The sequence below is a fragment of the Molothrus aeneus genome, chromosome 7 (assembly GCF_037042795.1).
Source record: "Molothrus aeneus isolate 106 chromosome 7, BPBGC_Maene_1.0, whole genome shotgun sequence".
Lineage (NCBI taxonomy): Eukaryota > Metazoa > Chordata > Aves > Passeriformes > Icteridae > Molothrus > Molothrus aeneus.
Window position 1 is genome coordinate 29528013 of NC_089652.1, and position 11358 is coordinate 29539370.

The window sequence follows — 11358 nt, forward strand, 5'->3', positions numbered from 1 at the left end:
TCTATGTTAGGAGCCTTACAACTTGACTAGAAAAAAGTCATAAGATAGATTAGAAGGGCAACTGTACAACTGCAGGCTGCTCTCAAGCAGCTTTTAGCTGGACAAGCCTTTTCCACCTCAAGTTTATTCACATTTCCTCCTGATACAGACCAAGTTATGGGTCAATAGAAAAGATCAAAAGGACATTATCTTAATTAAATAATCACTAAATAATGTATTTAGAAATAACTTTACTATACCTGCATTAAAAATGCATAAAAGATTTTGTCTTGGCAAAGAACAGGATGTGAAGCCACACGTAACAAGAAGTTTTCCAGACCAATTCTTCTTCTTTCCACAAAATCCGGATCCATATTATCTGCTGATAGCTTATGCCAAACAAAGTCAGCCTAGTTAAACAGAAGAGTGTCAACAGTAAATTAAAAAACAAACAAAACAAAGCAAGCCACAGTTTCGGTTTCCTTACCCTTTTTTCTGGCAAAGGAGGAACAACAATGTGTGGGTAGGTGACTGACAAATAATTCCTCAACAACTCAAATTCACTGTAACGTCGCCACAGGGACTCCACTGGGGCACATTGTCCCTCACTCTGGGACTCAACAGCTCTGAAAGATAAAGCAGCAAATTTGAACATTACTGAGCCATCACCTACTCCCTCAAAAACCATCAGTGCAATTAGACCAAAGGCCCCAAGTATAGCAGTGATTACTGCACGACTTGCCCATAACCTAAAGCAACCTTAATTAATTTCATGTCTACATACTTAATTTAAAAATATTTGTAATTTCTGCCTGATAGCACTTGAATTTGCTAGGAACACAGAAAAACTCAATGCACTTACACATCAAAAACAAACAGGTAGGTCACAATCAAGTAGAGACACATGTGGCTTAGTCCACACCTTTACAGAAATAGCCCTATTTCTCTTGGAACAGTGTTAGGTTCAAAGTTATTAAAATTTCCTGAGTACCTGAAGGATACAGAATATTGTAAGAAGAAATTTACTATTCAGTGGGAAAGCTTTCACTTCAGAGGACAAAAATGGTCATGCATACAACAGTTGACATGGTTACCAATACAACTTTAAAGGATATTTTTAGAAAAAGAGCAAATTTCAAAGTACTTCCAATTTTCTTTTTTTGTTCAAAGTGACATGTTTTTATATTTATGGACTAAAAACATAACAAACTACCTAGAGAGAGCAGGTACAAAATTTATGTGTCTGAAAAATTTGTTGAAGACTTAAAACAAACATGGCCTAGCAAGGTAATAAAGGGTTTTATGTTACTATAAAAGGAGAAATCATTGAATATAGGATTGGAAAGTAATACAAATACTTGATGAGAAGAATAATTTTTCATACAAGACATTCAAAGCAATAGAAATACTTTGCAATATCATAAAATAAGCATTGGGTAGCAACACTTCCAGCAGTTAGCATGTGCCAGAAAAAACACAGAGAGAGAATTCACACAAGGCACTTAAAACAAAGCAGTGGTGATGTCTACATCTACTTTATTCTTCATTGAAGTGACCAACTAGCACACAAAGCACTGGCATAAACCTACAAGGAACAGTACTGACTGCTGAGTTTGGAAGGGACCTCTGCATGTCTGTGATCCAGCTCCTTGATCAAAGCAGAATGTTCTGAGCCACATTCACTTGGGTTTTGAGTATCTCCAAGGACCAAGACTCTACCACCACATTGAGCAACCCACTCCCATGTTTGACAAACCTCACAATAAAGAGGTTTTCTTATTTTTACCTGGAATTTCCCATGTTTGAATTTGTGGGCACTGCCTTTTGCCCTCTCTTGGCATCACAGAAGGAGTCTGACTCCATCTTCTTTACCTCCCCACCAGGTACTGATCCACAACTGATAAAATCAGCTGTTTCTTGCATAGGCTGAACAATTCCATCTCTTTTAGCCTCTCCCTGCAGGTCAGACAATCCAAGCCCATAATCATTCTCACAGCCCTTCACTGGACTTGCTTCAGTAAGTCCACATCCTTCTGGTGCTGGAGAACTCAGAACTGGGAACAATAAATTATCAACTTCAAGTAGTTACTCATATAGCATTTAGTAGAAGAGAATGCTACATTATTTTTTCCAGCAAAAGTCACTTTACAGTTCTTGAATTCCTAAGAACTTTGTGAAGTTTTAAAACATCTAGGAAGCACACAAATTATTGATAATTTTTAACCTATGAGGTCAGATTTCTAAGGATCTTACTGAAAAACAAACAATCCCATTCCAAAGCTGCCCCAATTATTTGATACATTTAAACAAAATACAAGGTGCCTCTATTTGTGAGCCTTCATTAAAGAGGAACAGTCTTGCTATAAACTTTGGTTTAGTTACATTTTCAGGTAGAATAATGTCATATAGAAGAACACAAAAGATACTTTTTTAACTTAGTAAGGTGGAACAATTTTTATGTATCTACCCATGCCTTGGGGAAAGGACATTCATTCCAGGTAACTGAATTTGTAGGGGGGAAAAAAACTTCACAAGTAAGAAGAAAAAAGGATAAATTCATAGCATTCAAAATAAACTGCTCCAGATCAAAACTATTTGAGAGTGACTCAAAAGGAAAAGGTGAGTACACTACTGACAGCCACTATTCACACTGCCAGCATCCCACAGAATTCTTCCCCATTAGAGTATTTAAATTCAATGAAGCTGCACCTGCAAATATTGAGTTCTGAAGAGGGAAAGCTCAGCCCAGCCTGGACTGACAGGCTGTGCAGCATTCTTCCCCACACTAACTGCTGCACCATTCAAATATTGCAAGAACACTTCAGCGCAAAGCAGGAATCTAGTGATTGAACTATTGATGAGTAAGAGGTAAATTGGAATAGACAAGGAATTAAGCTACCGTGCCTCAAAAGATTAATTGTTTAGTCAAAAGCTGAAGGCACAAACATTGCATTCCTGGAGGAAGAACTCCCAGCAGGGTTTGGTAAACAATCTGGCTATTCAAGACACTCACATAAAAGTATTTCAGAATTACAGATCCTTTTTATCTTCAGCTTCAGTAACCTACCTACCAGCTGCACTGACTTACACCATGGGATTCAAGACTTCCACATGGGTTATTGTCAGGCCTTAAGAAAGACTGCTACCATCAATACATGATAGTATTATGGGGATCCTGCCTGAGAACAGACTGCACAAGCAAGCATAAACAGGGCAACAAGAAAAACACAGGTCAGGATTGCCCTGAGAACCCAGGCACATGCCAGGAGGACACAATTGTGCTGCAGATACAGATGCTGCTGTGCCAGCCTTCTGAGAGGAGAATGGTCCATCTCTGTAAGCATCTAAATCATGCTTATAATGCTCTGTAATTGTTGTGCAGAGTTAATTAGCAGGAGCAGCAAAGGCCAGGCTGAGCCTTAACTGCGAGAAAAAAAAAAAAGAACAACCCTTTCTGAACATGCTTGCTTATCAACTTTGTATTTGCTACAATTAATAAGAACCCATCAGTTATTTGAAAAAAACATAGTAGGAACATCTCAGTCCACACACATTAAATAGAAAACTAAATATGAATCAAAAATTTTCAAAGGTCATTTAGGAGCATAACACTTCAGCAGGAAAGGACCACAGCTTTACAGAGAAGCCTAGTCCTACATCAGCACAAACAACTACCTTGTTACTTGAAGTTTTATGCCCACACAGGGCCTCAAGAACTCCAGGAGGAAGGAAGTAGATTGCCAGACCAGTTCATACCACTCACTGCACCTACCCTGCCCACACTGAAGACACTAAGGAAGTTTACTACATCTAAAGCCTACTGTCAATTTATTCTGACAAAGCAGATCTGTGGACAACAGTTAGGTTTCCCCTAGTCTCAGTTAATCAACCTTTACAACCCTTGTGAGGGACACAAAAATCTCACACTATACCCTGAAGAAAAAGATTAAATTACTACCAGAGAATCTTGAAGGTCAAACCTGCCTGTGTAGTTAATTCTTTCTTAACTAGATAGCAGCTGATACAAGCACCTCACTGTAGTGTGTGTTTAGCAGCCTGACTTTATTCTCATCTCAGATCATACTTGTTTCTTTTATTCTAACATGCATTTATTCTCAACGTCTCAGGAGTGCAAACACTGCCTTTTACAGCTGCTTTTATCTCCATCAGGAGAGCACCTATATAGCACCTAACAAAGAAGCCATGCTTCTTTAATTAATTGATTTGAATACATTTAAGACATTTTGATCAGTTGCACCCCCCAGGTTTACATCCAGCTTAGAGTAATCCCCCAGGCTGTGCTCTCTAGAGCACACAATGCTGCAGAGCTCAGTAAAGGAGGGGAGCAGCAAAGTTCTTTGCAAAGCTGGGGTAGGCAGGCACTGCACAGCCCTCAGTTAGGAGCCTGTGTCAGCACCATGGCCTTTTAAAAGAGGCAATAAGAGCTTGAAACTGCATGGATGGATTTAGGACAGGCAACCAAGATGAGAGAATTTTTTTTTTTAATCCCACCAAAAATGTCTCTGCCGGGTAACATATGAGATCATAAAATATCACCAATTACAAGAGCATTTCCTCCCCAGGAACACCATTTCAGAAAGGAAGTAGAAATCCACAAAGGTACTCATTAGACTTAGTACCTTCACTACCATCTAATTTTTTAGACCATGTTATGAACTTCCCCATTAAATGCAAGTATTGCAGACCAGTTTCAATTAAGACTATAATCACTTGTTGATGCTCAATCAAACTTCTCAATTTGTTTTGGTTCTAAAAACACAATATAATACTTGTACAGTCTTCAGGCAGGAAAACCATATGTTTTCCTTTTAAGGACACTTTTAACAATGCAAGTTATTCATTGAACGAACCAATCTGCCCAAAAAATTAAAAAGACAAAATTGAAACCTTCATCTTTTACATTTATAACTGATGTTATCATAACCAATTTAAAGATTACATTACTCCATGTCTCATTTATTTGCCTTAATTCAAAGTGTCAATGTGAAAACTTTAGTCCATCTAATTAACCTCTTCTCACTTCCCATTTAAAACTAATTATCTTAAATGAGCCACTAAATAATTCTGAATGCAATAAAGACGAATGGCTGTGAAGTATTAAATCAGACAAGAAGGAAATACACAGGTTTATTTCCTTGTAAAAGCAATCATCTCTTCAATGGCAAAAGCAGTAACTCTGCTTTCAACCTTTGACCTTCCAGTGTAAGAGAAGTGACACTTCCACTCCCTGTAGTGGGCAAGGTTCACTCCCTGTGCAGAGGAACACCATTTTAGAGAGATGGGCAACTTTTTCCAACAGCTATTTAGAAATAGTCTCTGTATTTAGGCCTCTCAGACAGCTGATGTTTAATAATTGCTCTTCTACCTGGCAAGCTGTATGACAAGGAAGCATTTCTCTTGCCAGAAGGTTTTCCAAAGCCAGGTGATTCTTTGGTTTTTTTATACTGTCACCCAGTTTACTGTATTTAACTGAAACATTCATTTGTTAGGAAGATGAATGATTCATTGTTTCTACCAAGTAAAAATCATCAAAAAACTAAGTTCTCAAATCCTTTGTCTTCTTTCAGCTCCCAACTCTCCCCTGTTTAAAGCTCATGCTGAATTTCGACTTTCTCCCCCACACCTCCTTTGGAGTACATTGGACAAGTCTTCCTGACTCCCATTGGCCAAAATCTGCCCTTTACTGTTCTATCAGAAGACAACATTTGCCCTTTGTGGGCATTCATCTTCTTCTCAGGAAACCCATGCCTGGACTTTTCACCTAGCCCAGTGTGAAAAAGGAAACTTTGATAAGGGTACTAAACAAAATATAACAAAGGAAAAACTCCTGAAATGCTGCAATGCAGCACTGCTATCACTGAACTGTGGCCTCACCAGGTACTTATTCACAAGTCCATTTCTCTCACAGAAACTTTCTTTGGAAGTTCTCACACTTTGGATGGGCAATCCAAGCTCTTAACAGAGAAGCAGGTAACACTCATATCACTATTTAACTAGTGGAAAACTTTCCAAAGACTGTAACCAGAAATAAGGATAGTAACTTCCCAGCCATACTGTGGGAGTAAAAAGGAAATAAAATGAGCCCCCTTGTCAAATTACTGCAAGAGAAAGTGAAGACTAGTAGGACTGAAACCAGGGAATCTGCTATTAAGTGGTTGGAGAGCAGGCTGCACAAACTTGTGCTACTTTTTCCTAAAACCACATTTAAAACAGAACAAAAAAAATACATGCTAGTCATCATATTGTTTGATTGGGAAGGTCAGGGTAGAAATCTTTTAGTCAGCAGGGATGAAAGGAAAGTGAACTAAATGAAAGTGTCCTAGTACTATAGAAGAAATAGTTTACTTTAAAGGAGACCAGGAAAAAGGGGCATTCCCTGTATGTATAATTACAAGTGCAATACCACAGAGCACTTTAGAGGTGCTCTGCATTCTGATTAACTTTCACCTCTGTCATGGAAATAACAGGTACAAAGACAGGAGTCAGACTTATGGGTTTATTCTACCTGAGTTCTTGTAGTTTCATGCAGACTCATGTAAGACACAGCTGCCTAAAATTCTAACAAGCAAGTCTGGATTTAAGTAAGATCCTGGATATTTGCTACTTCCCTTACAGAAAGCTAGTGATATGCTGAGCACATCTCAAGAAGGAATATTTAGCTACACATCTTAAGAATATGTACTTGCCTTAATGCCATTTCCCACAAATAGGTAGAAGTGACCTCTGTTCTCACAGGGAGAATATAAAAATTGATTTATTTTTAAATAACTGTATAGTTTAACAGAAGCTGTGAAACAAACTGACATTATGACTAATTGAATGGAAATAGCTCATAATAAAAAAATCGAATTAGGTAATGCAGAAAGGTCTAAAGCAAGAAGATGTTTTCAGGAAACACAACCCTTGGAATTTGTTGACGTTCTGCAGTCTACAGCAATGGAGTTTGTTTTGTCTCAAAGAAGTATATCTACATCAAAGTATAATAGCACATTAAAAAAATCAACAAAAGTCACATAAAAATGTGAGCATAGTAATTAGAAATTTCATTTAAAAAGAAAAACTAAGTAACACCATAACTTGCATTTTGAAAACATTTTCACCAGCACCAGCGAAATTTATGTGTTAAAGGTTTAAACACTCAGCTCCTGTTCTATAACAAATTGTCGTAATTCTATCCATCTTGTGTCTCTAATTCACCCAGATAGAATTCCTCAATTCAAACTGAAATTAAATCCTAGATAGCAGTAATGGTGGAACCCCAGTTCACATAAACATAATGCAACTATTATTAAGTGGTCTTCCCTTTATATTACTATAAACAGTTTTATTCTTCAGCTACAAAATATCTTATTACCCAGACAAATTACTGTGAAGCCCACCTACAGCTACAGGCTCAGCAGGAAGCACATTTAATAGCCACCAATTATATTTATGCAAGAAGTTCTGCCTTCTCAGCAAAAGGAATAGAGAACCTATTTTATTAGAGATGTGACAAACACACATTTTCAATCGCTCTGTGACAAACATGTAATTGGTCTCGGTATTTGCTGACCACAGAGTAAAATAAATCCTAATGAAAGAACACAATCTGGCCAGCAAAGTACAGCTTTGCCACCATGAAAGACCAACTGGGAAAGACCAGTGGGAGCAACTCTAAAGCAATGCAAGGATGACTGGAAAAGGAGATGCAGTCAGCATGTTCTGGGGCTGTATAAATCTGCCCCCAGAGTACACTTCATATCACAGTCAGGCCCCAATGATTCCAATTTTCTTCTCTTTTCCTTCAGAAATATCATTACAATAAAAACAACACTACTTACATGAGAAGGTGTGATCTTTAATATCAATACACTGTAAAGGTATTTTTAAGCATCTGAGCAACTGTCAAAGAGCTATAATATTTGAAAAATGTATGTCTGTTTTGGACTTTGTTCTTCAAGTTTAGCAAAAATATAGCAAACTTATCCCCACAGGCCTGCAATCAGTGTGACTGGTGTGTCCATCAGCTAAACAAGCTAAGAAGCCTTTTAGCTAGCAGATAGAAGGCTTATTTGTCATTTTTACAATTTGAACTTTTCAGAGCCTTTGCAAAATGCAACTGCTTTGTTTCAGAAGGTTTTCTTCGTACAGCAGATGATTCCAAAGGCAAGGCCCAAAGGTTAAAACTAGTAATATAAAGAAGAGCTAATCAAAACTCGTAACAAAGTCTAATTTTGAAATTCTTGCTTCAGCTGAGTAACATGATCCCACTTAAAAGGAGTCATCTGTTACTGTTTGGGAAGTAAGGATAAGTTAGAAAAGATTTTAAAGTTTTGCTACTAGTCAATACCTGAAATTTTGTGCTTGTGGTACTGAGAATGTTTATCACTCCAGTGGTATTCATCTTGTTAACACAAGAAGATTAAGAGCAGTAAGTTCCCCAGTGAAAGTTCAAGCTAGTATGAAGAAAGGAAACTGTTAGCTAACTCTAACCCTTAAACCATCTACAAGGAGTATGTGGTAATCAGATCAAGGAAAAACACTTCAAATATAAGCTGAGCAATAAATTTTGACCACATGACATAAGTCATGAGACTTCTCTCTTTCTTGTCATCTCAAGCAAGCCTAAGTTACTTTAGACTTCTCTCACATACAATTTCACAAATACACGTATAAATGTGTCCAACTCACGTCCACAAAATAACCAAGCAGTTGTTGGCACCATTTTAATGCAACAACTCTCAAACACACATTTTTCCACCTAGCTCCAAATGAAGAATAACAGTACACAGTCACACAAAACCAGCACCAGTACTGAACTGGAGATCAGCTGCCAAATTTTCACAGGAAAAGATCCTCCAGAGTGGGTTGATAACCACGTAACAAAGCACAAAACAGCTAAATCCTCTCATCAACTGTACCTGATTATTTTTAGGGATGGAAGGAGGGAAAATCTGTTTAGAATGGCACATCCATGTACACTTGAGACTGAGCTCTCATCACTCACCTAGTCTCAATGAGGTAAGCAGTGTATGTTTCTTGTATGTTCATGGCATTCCTCCCAGTCCGTTTTTCAGCTTCTGAAACCGTGATTTCCATTTTCTTTGCCAAACAGTCTTCCATCTTTTGAGAAGAGGAAAATAAAGATTCATGTAACATTAACCACACAAGGCAAAGGCTACTAACCTTGCCTCCCCTTCTCCTACACCACATTTGTTCAAATAAGACAAGTCTCTGTGGAATAAAGGCTTTGACAGGGCTTTGCTTTATACCTATGTTCTGTATCACATTTGCAAGTGAAAACTGGAAACCTCCTTTAGGGAGAAAACAGAAAAGTCAACAAACTGACAAGTTCAGGTACCAAAAACCACCCGAGCCAGAAGGATACAGAAACGAGAAATATTTTTCTTTACAGGTAACAAAGTAACCTTTTTTAAAAAACAAACACGCTAACCCCAGTATTTTCTATCCAAACACTTCCCAGCTACCAGTGAATTCCTCTTCAGGACACCCGGGACACATGTAGCCACCTCTCCCCTTTCACAGGAAACAGAATATATCCGGACCAAGATGTTTATCTTTTAATCTCTCAGAGGAGGATCGTTATCTTTTACACACTGGCCGCCAGAAATCAGTAAGGACCACACGCCCACCATGGAAAGGCAGAGCTGCACTGAGCAGGGAGGGGGAGTCACTTGTGAAATTAAGGGGGGAGGGGGAGACAAAAACATAACTGATAATAATAAACAATAATCTGACATTAGGGACGAGGGCAGAGGGTGCACAAAGCTCTCTCACAGCAGCCAGGACGGGGCTGCAAAGAGAATCCCGCAGCTCAGAGGGTCATGCTGCACAGCTCTGCCCCGCGCTCCACCGAGCAGGGCTCGGCCCCAGGCAGCGAAGGAAGGGCTGGACCCACCTGTAGCCCCTTCCCGCGGGCAGCGCTGAGCGAGCGCCCGGCCCCCAAGCCCCGTCACCCTCCCCGCCCGGCCCGGGCAGCGCGCTCAGGAAAGCCCGGGGCTCGCCCGGCGGAGCAGGCCGAGAGAGGGGAGGGGGACGCTGCCCCTCCGCCACCGCCCTCCGCACCCTCACCGCGGCCAAGGGCTGCTCCGGGGGCGGCAGGGCGCCCTCGTCTTCTTCCTCTTCTTCTTCCTCCTCTTCCTCCTCCTCTTCCTCCTCCTCCGGGCGGCTGCCGCTCGGCTCGGGCTCGGTGCTCTCCATGGGGCTCGGGGGCTCGGCCGCGGCGCTCCGCGCAGGCGCTGAGCCGGGCTCCGGCCGAGCCATGGCCGCTCCCGGAGCCGGGCCGGGCCGGGGTGTGTCCGCGGGGCTGCGGGCGGGGGCGAGCCCGGCCGGCACGGCCCTCACCGCCCTGGCCGCCGCCCGTGCCCGTGGGCAGGCTCGATCCGGGGGTGCTGAGGGCGTCCTGCCCACCCTGGTGCCCAGAGGGGGCTCGTTCGTGCCCCTGTGCACGGCCACCCCTCGCTGTGACCGTGCTCCGCTGGCCCACAGGCAGCCTTGAGCCTCCTGCCCGGGACAAAGCTTCCCCCGGCCCCTCACCCGCACTCTTTCAGCTGTAAATGTTTATTTCTAAAATTTGTTTGTGCTGTTGTTCCCCTCTTAGTTCTCAGGTCACAGAAGAGTTTCTCGTGCCATGCTTTGCACACCTTTCTTGCTTGTTTTTTGGTTGGTTGGTTGGTTGGGTTTTTTGACACCCTGTGTTGTTACAGCAAACAACACACCTTAAACAAAAATTGAAACCCATACTAATGGGAAATATTCCAGATACTTTCTCATCTTTCATCTATAGCAAGATTTGTCACTTTCCTTTGCTGAGTCTCTTTCAGCAGCCATTAACTTTCCCACAGAATGTTTGTTAGCATTAGGCAGCTTGGGATGTTTTTTTAAAGCCCACCAGCCTGTTATTTCCCCAGTCACCCCTTTGGTAGGAGTGCAGGACTCGGCCGTGTTCCTTTCGCCTCACGCTCCTGGCTGCCAGCCTTTTCCATCAGCTCCCTCCCAACAGTGCTGGACATGCAGAGGTGCGTTCTCCTGCCCACCATCTCTGCTGAGCAACACCCATGGATGTCCCATCTGCCACATTTCCTCAGGAGGGATTGGAGTAGGTAAAATCTGCCAAGTTCAGCTCTGGGGAAGCTTCTGATGTTATTTAATGAAAGCCCCAGCCGTCCCATCTCTTCTCATTGAGCAGGAAAAAAGTCCCTGCGCATTTCTGTCATTCCCTCTCTGTCTTTTTGATGAGGCATTCAGGAAGTCCACCCTTCAGCCCCTACAGAACATCACACACCATGGATTTATACATATAAACATTTTCACTATTCCCTCATGATCCCATGGTGCCTGCACAGTCCCTGTGGGACT

The 11358-nt window shown here is 41.3% G+C and overlaps 1 protein-coding gene across 2 annotated transcripts in view; it reads right to left on the minus strand.

The window, feature by feature from the left end:
* Window positions 1-10241, minus strand: part of SNX4 (sorting nexin 4) — a 32675-nt gene extending 22434 nt beyond the window's left edge. The window contains exons 1-4 of one of the 2 annotated variants that reach the window (XM_066553210.1): window positions 10072-10241; window positions 8987-9102; window positions 467-605; window positions 240-368 (exon numbers count right to left, since the gene is read on the minus strand). In XM_066553210.1, the coding sequence (XP_066409307.1) occupies window positions 240-368; window positions 467-605; window positions 8987-9102; window positions 10072-10200 (513 nt within the window). In that variant the 5' untranslated portion in view covers window positions 10201-10241. Of the gene's footprint in view, window positions 1-239; window positions 390-466; window positions 606-8986; window positions 9103-10071 lie in introns of both variants that reach the window. The other variant, XM_066553209.1, reaches the window with a different exon arrangement.
* Window positions 10242-11358: the final 1117 nt, after the last annotated feature.